This window comes from Lactuca serriola, chromosome 2, assembly GCF_051521515.1.
Source record: "Lactuca serriola cultivar US96UC23 chromosome 2, Lser_US96UC23_V15, whole genome shotgun sequence".
NCBI classification, from domain to species: domain Eukaryota; kingdom Viridiplantae; phylum Streptophyta; class Magnoliopsida; order Asterales; family Asteraceae; genus Lactuca; species Lactuca serriola.
Window position 1 is genome coordinate 167306391 of NC_136409.1, and position 15076 is coordinate 167321466.

Below are 15076 nucleotides of genomic sequence, written 5' to 3' on the forward strand. Positions count from 1 at the left end.
ATATTGGTTTTGTTCACATCTATGTATTTTTTTTTGTTCACATTCGACTATCCAACTTGGTAAAGTTGTTCACTTAATACCATTGTTTTAGAAATTTAAATTGGTAGTTAAAGTCGTTCGTTTAACTTGTTGAAGTTTTCACATAATACCATTATTTCTGAAATCGAGACAGTTCGATCTGACACACACAAGAACGTCATTTGTTTCTTAGGGTGAGGTTCGAGCCAGACAGTTAAACTTCTGTTTTATGATTAGTATCCTAATGGAAGCTTGAGCTTACTCCTCCGTTGTGTTGGGACATAACTGGCAAACAACGAGTATAATGGGAATATGATACGTCTTTCACAATGTTACAATATGATACGTCTTTCACAAGATGCATTTGTACTATTATGCAATCACTTTACAGAGAGAAATTGGTTGCAATGTAGTCGGACGATAAGCGTTGAAGAGAAGATGGCTATGTTTTTACATGTTATAGGACATAATGAACGTTTTCGAGCTGTTAAAGAAAGATTTCATCACTCCACACAAACGATTCATCAATGTTTTCATGAGGTCTTACGTGCAATGATTTGTTTTGCACAAGAAATTATAGTACCAACCTCATCTACTCCAACAAGAAATACCTCAGAACGACATAGGCGGCTAATGCGCATATTTCCCGGAGCAATAGGTGCACTCGATGGAACACTTATACATGCAGTTGTACCCGTTGATCAACAAACTCGTTATAGGGGAAGAGGAAAAGGTGAATGTTATCAAAATGTAATTGGAATTTGTAATTTTGATATGATATTCACCTTTGTATGGGCTGGATGGGAGGGCATAGCACATGATTCTAAAGTTTTGAAAGAAGTTGCATTTAACCCGACTTCCGGATTTCCATTCCCTCCACCAGGTTTGTATCTTTACCATATGTTTTATTATCTATATTATTTATATGATAAATTTTTAATCATCTACAGATAAATATTACCTTTGTGATGCTGCATACACCAACACCCATGGATTTATGGCTCCCTACCGCAATACTAGGTATTGGTTAGCAGATTTTCGAAGAAACAGAGCTTTAACTAAGGAAGAAAAGTTCAATCATGCTCATGCACAACTTCGAAATATCATTGAACGTGCTTATGGTGTATTGAATGCGAGATTTCCAATTTTAAAACGAATGGCTCCTTATCCTTTTCCAGTGCAAAGAGATATAGTCATTGTTTATGTTGCGATCCATAATTTTATAAGGAAATACGATATTCAAGATGATTTATTTACGAAGTTTGAACAAAACATTATGGTTACTCCTAATGTGGGTGGTGGAGGAAGTGAGGGCCAAAACATAAAAGGCATAGAATGGGGTTCAGAAGCCGTTGACTATATGACTACTTTGCGTGACCAGATTGCCAATCAGTTACTTTCAAATGGTTCACGTTAAATGATTTACTTTTTTATTATGTATGACAATTTGTATTTGGATTTTGTATTACACTTTGTATTTGGATTTTAATTGATGTATGTTTAATTTGGATTTTATATGATAATTTGTGTTTTTATAATTATTTTGTCCAGCACAAGAGACAACACAAGGGTAATATGGTCATTTTTTTTCATTCAGCACAATCATTCAGATAAATTATCAAACAACATAAACTCAGTCAGCATTTCTAACCCAGTTAGCTCTAACCCACTCAGCAACTATCAAACGACCACTAACTTCTTTTAGACTATATTATAGAAATGATATATATAAAAATCTAATTTTGCGGTTTGGTTTTTCACAAACAAAAATATAAAAATCAAATTTTACCGTTTGATTTTTTAGTACAAAAGATAAAAAAAAAATGAATGGTTTTCCTACCTAAAAACCCAATACCAAATGATATTCAACAAAAAAAAAATGAAGCGAAATCATACAAAACAAAATCAAATGATTATGAAAATGAAAAAAACTAAAACAAAATCATAGAAATCAAAACCAAATGATTTTTCAATAAAACATTGAACTTTACGGTTTGACATTGAAATATGTAGATATAAATTTCTTTTTATGAAGAAGAAAAACTTATATATTTTGATATATTAAATTTTTTTTCAAAATTTTTTCCCTAGAATTAAAATAATAGCAAAAAATGGATAATGGTTGCGATGTTATTTTTTAAATACATGTGGTTTTTTTAGAAAAAAATTTACATGCTGACTAGTATTTACAAGTTATAATGGTTGCCATAGAATACTTTAAAAAACTACATGGTTTTTTTTAAACAAACTAAAATCAAATGATTAAACCAAAAAAAACAATACAAATTATACCGATTTTGATACTAGCCCAAAATTAAAAACAGATTAAGATGATTTAATTGTCTCAATATATTGAGACATATGGCTTGAATCTTATTTATGTAAAGCATTAATTAGAGACTCTTTTTAATTGATCGTCAAAAGAAATAAGTTTTTTCAAACGTAAACCGTCTTATGTTTATCTACTCATTAGTTGCAACCACTCCATCTTAGCTATCTATTTCATCTGCTTGATTAGAGTTTTTGTTATTTTTAATGTGATGTGTGAAATATAAATCAGTCTTAAATCCTAATTGATTTGATTGTGACGGATCCAACAATCTGGAGCAAATGTGTCGGTGAACTTGAGTGTTGAGCATGAGCATATAAAATTCTATTCATATTTTTCTCGATAATATATATATATATATATATATATATATATATATATATATATATATATATATATAAAATTCTATTCATATTTTTCTCGATAATATATATATATATATATATATATATATATATATATATATATATATATATATATATATATATATATATATATATTAGTTTATAACCCGTGGAAATCACAGTTACAAAATTAATTAAATTTTTATAGTGAAAACTCAAAATTATTAATCAAATATTTTAAATAAATTATTAATTAAAATATATTTTTTTAGTTATATAAAATTATAATTGTTAATTTAAATAAATATATAAATTATATCATCTTATAATTTGTATTAATTTTATTTTAATGTTATTAATTTAATATAATTAGAATGAGAAATTTAAAAATTAAAATTTAAAATTGAGAATTAATATGTTAATAAATGACATGCATTAATTAAGAAGATTAATAGGGTGACACATGTCAAAAGTAGAATAAAATATGTATTTATTAAAAGGCCTAATAAGATGACACATGTCAAAAGAAGATTAAAACTATTCTTTTATTAGAATATGAAGATGAAGATAAACCATGTGTAAGACCCGTGTATTACACAGGTTTATTAAAAATAAAAATTTAATTTGAATATATAAACATTAAATATTTTATAAAATAATATTTTTCAATTACAAAATGTAATCTTTTAGAGCATTTATGAAAGAAATCAAATCTCTTGGAGAATTTATGAGAATTTATTATCAAATTAATAAAATGATAACCTTACATATATATATAACCCATTAGAATTTTTTGGAAATTTATTTTAAGAAAATTGAAATCCCCAAAAAATGACAAGTGGAAAATCACAATTTTAAAAATCCTATAAAATGACATTTGTCAAAATAAAGGAGAAGATGACAGGTGGCAAAAGTATTTTCATTTATTAGGTAGGATATATACTAGCCGTTTACCCGGGCAAAACGACGTGCTAGGATCAACAAAATGACATAAAAAATTTGTTAAACAAAATGACGAACAGATAGAGATTTCTTATACCTGTGCTAGAATTAAACGTAAGACATTTTTGGGCTTATTCGATTTTAATAGAAAGAAAAACAAAGGAGGAGGTAGTGAGCATGAGAGAGAACCAAGGTTTTACGGTCAATGGCAAGATATTCATTATAGATGAATGCTAGATCAATGCGTCTCTTCCAGTTTATATGAAATGTTTTATAACGTGTACATCGTATTAGATCGATTCAAATGGATATGAAGAACACTTGGTCAAACTTTGACCCATTCAAAATCTTATCATCATCTTATTTGACTTTTTCATTATTATTGACAGATTCAGTATTTAGCGATTCAATTGGATATGAGGAACACTTGGTCAAAGTTTGACCCATACAAAATCTTATCATCATCATCTTATTTGACTTTTTCATAAATGTTGACCGGATAAGATTTAGTATTTATCGATTCAATTGGATATGAGGAACACTTGGTCAAACTTTGACCCATTCAAAATCTTATCATCATCATCTTATTTGACTTTTCATAAATGTTGACCGGATAAGATTTAGTATTTACCGATTCAATTGGATATGAGGAACACTTGGTCAAACTTTGACCCATTCAAAATCTTATCATCATCATCTTATTTGACTTTTTCATATTTAAACCATTCAATTTGAAGATAAGCTTAGAAGACCTATTCAAAATCTATCTTTGACCGGATAAGATTTATTATTCTCCGATGCATAAAATTATTGTATATGATGCTTAAAAGTTTGTACCTCTTAAAATTCAGCAAAATCTTGTAAATGCTTTTTAAAGTATAAAGATATATATATATATATATATATATATATATATATATATATATATATATATATATATATATATATATATATATATTCAACAAGAAACCATAACCATAGAACTAGGAAACGCTTATTACCCATTGATCTCATTTAATCACGTCCAACTTTTTTAAATAGTCACCTTTAAGGTAGAAATGGATTTTTGGTATTCTACATTGATTGCACAAACGATTAAGGGGTCGTTTGATAGCTCTTAACCGGGTTAGAGCTGACTGGGTTAGAAGTTCTGACTGGGTTAACTTCTGACTGAAGCTTACTGTTTGATGTTGTATCTGACTGACTATCTAAAATGACTATATTACCCTCAAACAACATTTTCTATAATTATTCCTTTATGACATTACATTTTTTTATAAAAACATTCAAAATAATTAAATCGATGTAATTTACAACCATTCTTTAAAAAATATGCATATAAGCATACAAAAAAATGACTTGCATTTATTCAATTTAATGTTTAAGGTTTGGTGCATTCACCTGTAAATGTTTACCTTTGATACAGAATCTTGAAAAAAAGATTTAGCATTAAACTATATCCAAAATATTTGTCAACATAATCCACGACCCTAAGTTTAAGAACCAAACACATTAGATTAGTAAAACCCAAAAAGGGTCTGACAAAACATTAATGACAAAAACACGTCATGCATACAAGTTGAAAGCCATTTCTGTTGAGTTAATTTCATTCACAAAAGCTTCTACAATCAAATCAAGATGCCTACATTATAATTCTAAACACAATCACTCAAGATACATACTTGATCAAGATTATAATTGGTGGCAAAAAAAGATTGAAATAGAGGCTATCAGTGGAGCAAATTACACCTGGTGATCAACAAATAGTAGTTACCCAAAAACCAATCAACATCTGAAATCATGGAATCGACAAAAACAAACACACTTGCAGGGATGATGGATAATATAGGCTGGCTAAACAACCCAAATTCGTTATTATTCCTCAGATCTCCCTTCACCCCTTCACACATAAAAAGTTGTGAAGGAAAAAAATATAATTCCTTGTTGTAAAATCGTTAAATAGCAACAATTTATGCTGAATTCGTTCTTCACTGCCCACAAACAACAGAGGAAGAAAAAATTGTGTTTGTCTGGAAGAAAGGAGGCGAAAGCTTGGATCAGATGTGCGAGGGGTATCTGGAAGAAATCTTATATGGCGCCAAGGATAGGGAAGAAATCGTGTGTAGTGCTAGGAGTAGAAATCAGCTTACCTGTTGCACTGCTGTGGAGGTTGCCGCCTGTGGAGGTTGATGAGGTGTCGCCGGTGTTGTGCTCGATTGAAGGAACGCTCATGCAAGGAACGAGAAGCATGACTGTGGATTGTCCCTGGTCCATCGATAGAAAATGGGGGACCGAATCTGATGAAAACCTTGGACCGAGTCTATGACTTTCAAATCTTTATCAAACATGCCAATTGGATTTTGTTGGACCCAATCCCTCTTTAGACCCGGTTAGAACCTATATCAAACGACCCCTAACTAACGTGCCATTAATCTTATTATCTCATCTAATTAAGTAAAGTAGACATCTTCTCGATCCAATGTTATCTTTATCGATTTGAAGATTTTCATTGAAATTGCTGAAATCAACTTTGCATCATGTAGTGTTTTATTTCTTTAAGTTATATTCTCATCAGTTAAATTCGTTGTTTTTGTTGGATTAGTGTCTAAGTCTGTAACTATATTTGGTAAGTACTTGACCCGATTGTACATGGTCCTTTTGGGTTGCCTTCACCATAGCAACTTGACAGGGTAATTTATGGAAAGAGAGAAGATATTATGATTTATTAATATATTATAAAAATAATATATTAAAAGAGAAATCATATTATTTGATTAATATTGGTCATAAATTAATTAGGAATTAATTTGGTGACTAAAAGATATTAATTAAAATAAAGGGGCATAAACTGTCAAATGTGTGATAGTTGAGTTTTGGGCTGGGAAACCTAATAGACTAAGGGGAACGAAATTATGATGAAGGATCATCATATTTTCGTCCAAGGCCCTATTCCAGAAGGTTCCATGGGCTGCTTGGTGATTAAGTTGTCCATTAGGGTTTTGGCAGAAACCCTAACAGCTCACAGTATAAATAGGACCTTTGGGCTATGAAAATCGGCTACACGTGATCCCAAGAGAAACCCTAGGGCCGATTATAGCATCCTCTCTTTTCTCTCATAATTGCCTTCTTGCTAGTTGGTGTTTGTAAGTCATTAGAGGAGTTACACTTGTGACTCTAAGCTCCAAGACAAGAAGAATCAAGAAGGAATCAAGCAATCAACAAAGGTAATCATCTAGATCTGATTTGTTATGTTAAATTTCGAATTCATACTACTATATCTAGGGTTTGCAAGTCTTGGACTCATTGCATGTATAATAGAGAAACCTAGATCCAAGCATTAAGGTTTGCATGAGCATATAGGATGTTTATTTGTGTAAAACCCATCAGTGGTATCAAAGCCATGATTGGCTTCTGTTGTATGTGATGCAATGCTTGTTTATCTGCTGAAAATCATTTTTCTGGCCTCTGCCCGACCCGACTCGGCGAGTCAGTATCTGGACTCGGAGAGTCAGCCCAACTCGGCGAGTCCAGGAGTCAGGCAGAGGATATTTCGAGATTTTATGCTGTTTTTGCTTAAGGATAATTGCCTAAATCGTTTTTAACTTATAAAATCCGAATTTTATTGTTTATTTATGATTATCCTTGCCAAAACAAAAGATAATTTCTAGTTATTTGAATAATATTTTCCTTATATGATAAAAGATGATTATTTAAATTATTTGGTAAATTATCTTGCAAATAAAATGGATTTGGTCAAATATAGATGATCATTAAATTAATTGTTTAATTTAAATTATTTGCTATTTGATCATTTGTGTTTTGAAAAGTTCAAAACTTGTCCTCAAGTTTTGAAATTTAAATTATTTAAATTTCAAACCCTAGAATTTTACAAGTTTAAAATTCTTCCTATACAATTATATTATTACAAGATATATATATATATATATATATATATATATATATATATATATATATATATATATATATATATATGTATAACTTAGATGCTAGTCTTACCGTTAGTAGGCCTCATTCACGAAGCCAATCTATAAGGGGGTATAAGGTTATGGCCTATAAACTGGTCATTTAATGGGTCTCCACTCTCACCCACCGCTTCCTTGATTTGTGGAGGGTTGTTAGCCGAACGGGTAGGATAGGGAAACCCTTTCTCATTAATAAGTATAATGAATCTATATAAATAAAGTACCGAAACGTTTTTAAAAAATTCCCAATCTTAGTTATTTTAGGAAAAGTGAATTGATGCAATCCCATGAAATTACACTTTGTACCCTTGCTAAGAAGTTAGTGGAGCGTGTGTGGTTAACCGGCACACTAATTGGTTCTAAGCAAAGGTGGAAAAGGGTGACTCATTGTTTGTCATAGTTCGATGGAGCGTGTGTGGTTAACCGGAACATCGAATAGGTGACTGTAACAATGAGAGCACCATGTACATTTGCATGGTTATTCACACCCGTTTTGTGATCCTCGGCATCCCAGTCACAAACTAGAGGGGCATATCAAGATTTAAACATGCCATTGAAAAGTTCAATGAATCTCAAAGGAATCTAGGAATTTTCAATACATTTAAAACTTAAGCCATTTATGTTTTTCATGGTGGAGAATTATTGAATCGTCATTCACTTACCTTCAAATTATTTGAATGTTAGATTACGACATCCCTTTTATAATGTGTAAATAATGTTGTTGGATCCTAGCCCTAATTTCTCATTTTGGGTGTTTAATTAGGGATTCATTTCTAATCAACTTTGTTCTTTTCTATTTCAGATGTCGAACGCTAACAACAACAATGCTTCCGGCTCGAACTCCTCTGGCTCGTTCTCACTCATGAATTTGTGTGGGAGAGTGATCTTTGACGGGTCTAATTTCAATGATTAGATCCGTAACATCCGAATGGTCACTCGTTACGAGGACAAAGAATATGTCCTCGATAAGGAGCTGAAGGAGGTGAACATCAACACTGTTACTCCCAAAGAGATCGCCGCCTTTGAGGCCCATGAGCGTGATGCTACGAAAGTCCATTGCATCATGCTGGCGACCATGACCGTTGAACTTCAGAAGTCCTACGAGGACTACTATCCCTATGAGATGCATCAAGACTTGGTGGACCGTTACCACCAAAGTGCGAGGTAAGAGAGGCATGAGATCATCACTTTGATGATCACTGCCAAAATGGGAAGTAGAGAGTCCCTTACCGCTCATCTGCAAAAGATGCAGAGATATGTTGACTGCCTGCTGAAGTTGAATGTTAACTTCGATGAAGAGATGGCAATCGACATTATCCTTCACTCCTTGCCTCCCTGCTACAACCAGTTCCGCATGACCTACCACATGAATAAGGAAGAGGTCACCTTGAGCAAGCTTCAAGGATTGCTTAGGAATGCTGAGAGCAATCTCAAGGATAAATCTGTTGTGTCAACTCCCACTCCAACCGCTACCCCTATTTTGGCCATTGGGCAAGGGAGGGGAAAGAAGAGGAAGGCTCCTTAAAGGAGCCACCATAAGGGAAAATCCCAAGATGGTACCTCTTCTAGTGGAACCAAAGTTGGTTCTACTAAGCCCAACTCTAACCCAAAGGAGGCAGAGTGTCACCACTGCCACAAAATAGGGCATTAGAAGAGAAGCTACCTGGAATATCTGCAAGCCATCAAGGATGGGAAGATCAAGCCATCTTTCGCAGTATTTACCCAATTAAGTCTAATGATTCATCACATGCTATTTCTTGGGTTCTTGATACAGGATGTGGTTTTCACATATGTTCTGATTTGTAGGGACTAAGAAGAGATAGGGATGTGGAGCGTGGAATAATAAATCTAATCATGGGGAACAGAAGATCGTCGCCTGTCACCAAGATTGGAGTGTATTCTCTAGCGCTTAGTAATGGATTAGGTTTAGATTTAAATAATTGTTTCTATTCGTCAGATATGGCAAGAAACATCATTTCATTTCATGATTTGTTTAGACAAGGATTTAGATATTCGTTTGATAATGAGAAATGTTCTATTTATGCTTATCTAAATGGTATTTTATATTTTGAAGCATTGTCTTGTAATGGAATTTACGAAACTATTATGGTTGTAGATAACCTAGGAAATGATGTATTGTGTGTGGATTCTTCCAATAGTATGGATAAAGCATGCTTGTGGCATTGTCGTCTTGTACATGTTAACAAGAAACGCATATCCCAACTCCAAAAGGATGGAGTGTTGGAGTCATTCGACCTCAGGGACGATGACGTGTGCGAGTCTTGTTTACTTGGGAAGATGACCAAGTCACCCTTCACTTGTTCTTGTGAAAGGGGTGAAGGTCTATTGGATCTCATACACACTGATGTATGCGGGCCCTTTAGATCCACCACAAGGGATGCGAACCGCTTCTATGTGACTTTCACTGCCGACTATAGTAGATATGAGTATATCTACTTAATCAAACACAAGTCAGAAACCTTTGAAAAGTTCAAAGACTTTAAAAAAAGTGGAGAATCAATTGGAAAGGAAAATCAAGATGCTTCGATCGGATCGAGGAGGAGAGTACCTAAGTCTTGAATTCCACGACTACCTCAAGGAATGCAGAATAATTTTACAATTGACGCCACCTAGGACACCACAATTGAAAGGTGTGGCTGAGAGGCGTAATCGAACCTTGTTAGACATGGTTCATTCCATGATGAGTCGTGCTTCACTACCTATCTCATTCTGGGGGTATGCCTTAGAGACTGCCGCCCATATCCTTAATTAACTTAGTCCCTACAAAGAAGGTCGCCAAAACACCTCACGAGATGTGGATAGGGAAAGCTCCCTCGTTAGCACATATCAAGGTTTGGGGTTGCGAGGCTTTCGTAAGACGAGAGACTCACGACAAGCTCGAACCTCGTAGTAAGCGGTGTATTTTCATTGGCTACCCGCATAAATCCTTTGGATATCTCTTCTATAGACCGAGTGACAACGTTGTCTTCGTTGCTAGGAGAGGGGTTTTCTGAGAGCGAGAACTCATAAGCCAAGGAGCCAGTGGGAGGCAAATCGATCTTGAAGAGATTCAAGAGCCGAACGATGAAGGAACCTCTAACATTGGCGCTCAACCCGAGTAGGAAACTCCGGTTGAACCGATTAACGAGACCTTACCTCTTAGATGTTCCGAAAGAGTTAGGGTTCAACCCCGGTTTTATGGTTATCATATTACTATGGAAGGGGATACGTTCATTAGCGATAGTACACTAGTGAATTTGGACGAACCTAACAACTATAAGGAAGCCATGGCGGGCCTGGAGTCTGCAAAATGGAAAGAGGCAATGGAAAACGAGATTCAGTCCATGTATGACAACCAAGTTTGGACTTTGGTTGACCATGTGCCCGGATGTAAGACGGTCGGGTGCAAGTGGATCTTCAAGAAGAAGACCGACGTGGATTGGAATGTGCACACATATAAGGCACAATTGGTTGCGAAGGGTTTCACTCAAACTCCCGGAGTTGACTATGATGAAACTTTCTCACCAGTTGCTAAGATAAAGTCTATTAGGGTGATGTTGGCCATTGCTGCATTTCATGATTATGAAATATGGAAAATGGATGTCAAAACCGTATTCCTTAATGGGAAGTTGGCTAAGGATGTTTACATGGCTCAGCCAAAGGGTTTTGTCAATGCGAAGCATCCCAATAGAGTGTGTATGCTTGAGAAGTCCATTTATGGACTTAAGCAAGCGTCTCGCAGATGGAATCTTTGCTTTGATGAGAAAGTCAAAGAGTTTGGGTTTATACGAAGCAAGGATGAATCATGTGTGTATGTCAAAGCTAGTGGGAGTATAGTTAGCTTCCTCGTATTGTATGTCGATGACATACTACTCATAGGAAACGACATCCCGACGTTGCAGGAAGTTAAGTCCTGGCTCGGGAAGTGCTTCGCTATGAAGGACCTCGGAGAGGCTTCCTATATTTTGGGAATAAGGATAGTGAGAGACCGAAGTAAGAGACTAATAGGACTTAGTCAGAATACTTACTTGGACAAAGTACTAAAACGTTTTAGTATGGAGAACTCAAAGAAGGGAGAGTTACCAATCCAAAGTAATGCCATGTTGAGTAAGACTCAATGCCCGAGTACCGAAGTCGAGATAGTAGAAATGAGACGAGTATCATACGCTTCCACAGTTGGCTCAATTATGTATGCTATGACTTGTACTCGCCCTAATGTCGCCTTCGCTTTGAGCATGGTTAGTAGATATCAAGGGAACCCTGGTAGAGCACATTGGACTGCAGTCAAGAACATTCTTAAGTACCTTCGGAGGACCAAGGAATGGTTTCTAGTCCTTGGTGGGAGTGATGACTTAAAGGTGCGAGCGTATAGTGACGCCAGTTTTCATACCGACAGAGACAACTACCGTTCGCATTCGGGCTGGGTCTTTACCCTTAATGGAGGAGCAATGATTTGGAAAAGTTCCAAGCAAGAAACCGTAGCTGATTCAACGTGCGAATCAGAGTACATTGCAGCGAGCGAAGCGTCAAAGGAGGCGACATGGTTGAAGAACATCATTGGAGACCTTGGAGTTGTGCCTACCATAAAGGAGTCCATGGAGATTTTCTGTGATAATGAAGGAGCGGTTGCCTTGACCAAGGAACCGAGGGATCATGGTAGATCTCGACATATCGACAAAAAATTATCACTTTATTCGACATCGGGTAAAAGAAGGACTCCTCGTAGTGAAGAGGGTATCGTCTGAAGATAACCCAGTAGATCCGCTTACGAAGGGACTGAGTAGGGTTAAGCACTTGCAGCACGCTAGGAGCATTGGGCTGAAGGACGATATTAGTTTAGATTAGATAGTTTAGAAATGTGTAATAGATAAATGTAATTGACATTTGATGATTAAATAAATGTGTATTATTTATAAGTAAAGTTACTATCTTATGTTGGTTGTTTAACTATCGTTTCACTTTGCATGTTTTGACTTCCTGAATAATTGAGTTATTTAATAAATATCGAAGTATTTGAACGGTCCACAGTCGTTCATATATTGGAAGTAGGTATGAATGAAGACTATCATGAATTGGTGTGTAGATTGTCTAAAAGATATTGGACATAGAAAAGGTTTGCTACAACGTTCATGAGTGCTTATGAAAAAGTTTTGAGCATTGGAATAAACCCATGCTTGTTGGAATCACTTCATGGAATTTATCACGAGTGATCGCAAGACGATAATATCATATGGTCTTAACACCTAGATATGTGGTTTATTGTTGGCTGATTGGTTGTACATTGATAATGCGAAAACGCATCAGTAACTTGATGTCATAAAACGCATTGTTGTGTATGATTTGATTAGTGAATAGTAAATGCATATAAGTTGAATTTTATCTGTTCCTTTTATCCTAAGAGGGTAAAAGTGATATCAGGGGCCCTCGATGATTTGATTTGACTTATGTGTCGGGCCCGGTCAGGATTAAATTGATGTGTTTAATTAAGTTCTATGTCAAATGAATTTGAGATAGAGAAACAAACTACTGGACAATAAATATGACTATGTTCCATGTAATTGTCCACACAATATCTAGGACAGAGGACTATACGATTCTTTATCTAAAGGACAGGTTACTGATAAGATCAGAGTTCGACAGCGTCTTTGAGAACTACGATTGCTAATCAGAATATGCTTACATTATAGTTACTAGAATTATCCAAGTGAGATACTATTGGATTAGTGTCTAAGTCCGTAACTATATTTGGTAAGTACTTGATCCGGTTGTGCATGGTCCTTTTGGGTTGCCTTCACCATAGCAACTTGACAGGGTAATTTATGGAGAGAGAAGATATTATGATTTATTAATATATTATAAGAATAATATATTAAAAGAGAAATCATATTATTTGGTTAATATTGGTCATAAATTAATTAGGAATTAATCTCTAAATATTATTAAAAGAGAATCCTTAATTTATCAATGAAACAATCAAGACCATTGATTGCATTTCAATCCTATGTTTTCCACCATTAGATTAAATTGCTGACATCATCTTCTTCAAATAAAATTCAAACACAATTACATTTAATTATAGAATCTTTAATAATTATAAAATCTTTAAATTTAATAATTACATTATTAATTACAAAATATCATTCTATTTATATAGGAGATATTAGTTTCTCTAATTAATATTGTTTCTAATTAGAATGTTTTAAATATAATATAACTAAATCTAATATTTTAAAAACTTTAAAACATTATTAACTTTGAGATGGACATATGTCATATTGACCAATGTTTGGTCAAACATGTTGTCCATTAATGTTTCCGCTCAAACCTTCACCAATTTCCTCTATCCCTAAAATAAAATTCAAAATTCAAAATTCAAATCCTCTCCAAATTTAAAGTCATAATTTATGCACTGGTCATTCTATATGTTTGCAAATCAACATGATATATCTTCATAATTATTCTATTTCTTTCTCAATGTAGATCGATGGTACCAAAATTCATCAAGGGAAAAACTGTCATCTTGAATTTAAATCCTATCAACCTCTAAATATTATTAAAAGACAACCCTTAATTTATCAATGAAACAATCAAGACCATTGATTGCATTTCAATCCTATGTTTTCCACCATTAGATTAAATTGCTGACATCATCTTCTTCAAATAAAATGCAAACACAAGAGGGATATCAGACAGTTTCATGGGATCAATTCCGGGAGATGTTTAGCACTCGTTATGTTCCGCGGGTTGAGATAGAGAGGTTGGCTCAGGAGTTCCTGGAGCTAAAGCAGGATTCGGAGTCGGTGACGGAGATCACCAGGATGTTCATTGAGAGGGCGATGTTTTGCCCTGAGTTTGCTTCGGAGCAGGCTCAGATGTCCCGATATCTGAGTATGCTCAAGAAGGATATCAGGCAGTTTGTGTCTATGCAGAGGTGCGAGACCTTGTTAGAGTTGCAGGAGGCCGCCAGGCGGCGTGAGTTGGAGATTGAGTTGCAGTTGAGAGAGCAGAGGCAGGCCCCGACACAGTCGCAGCCGGCGCCGAAACGATCCAAGACTGTTTATTCTATATTGGGAGATCAGAGCAGCCGCACCTGTGGAAAGTGTGGGAAGGGTCACACCAGAGTTTGTAGGTCCGGTGGTGCATGTCGCAAGTGTGGGAGAGAGGGGCATTATGCGAGGGATTGTCGGAAGACAGCCCTGGTTCAGGATTTGAGGATTTGTTATCACTGCCATCAGGTTGGACACTTGAGGGTTAACTGTCCACAGCTTGCGGCAGGACCGGTGCAGGCTCCAGCACCGGCCACTTTGAGGATTACGGGTGGAGGTCAGGATGGAGCAGAGCCCCTGAGGGCTCAGGGTCGTGCGTTTCAAGTTACAACAGAGGAGGTCAGGGCAGTGCCGAATGCAGCTGCGGGTATGTTTCTTTCTTGATGTCTTGTTATCATGTAATTATTATGGAGT

The 15076-nt window shown here is 35.1% G+C and overlaps 1 protein-coding gene across 1 annotated transcript; it reads left to right on the forward strand.

The window, feature by feature from the left end:
* The first annotated feature begins 357 nt into the window (after positions 1–357).
* LOC145089764 (uncharacterized) lies at positions 358–1435 on the forward strand. Its single transcript, XM_079028161.1, has 2 exons — positions 358–751; positions 969–1435. Exons 1-2 carry the CDS (start codon positions 358–360, stop codon positions 1433–1435), a joined length of 861 nt encoding a protein of 286 aa, XP_078884287.1.
* The last annotated feature ends 13641 nt before the right edge of the window (positions 1436–15076 follow it).

Bases quoted from the DNA above. Each gene is read 5' to 3' on its own strand.
- LOC145089764 (XM_079028161.1), top strand. From the start codon at position 358: ATGATACGTCTTTCACAAGATGCATTTGTACTATTATGCAATCACTTT. The intron at 752-968 runs GTGAATGTTATC...AATCATCTACAG, and splicing joins TTATAGGGGAAGAGGAAAAG to ATAAATATTACCTTTGTGAT.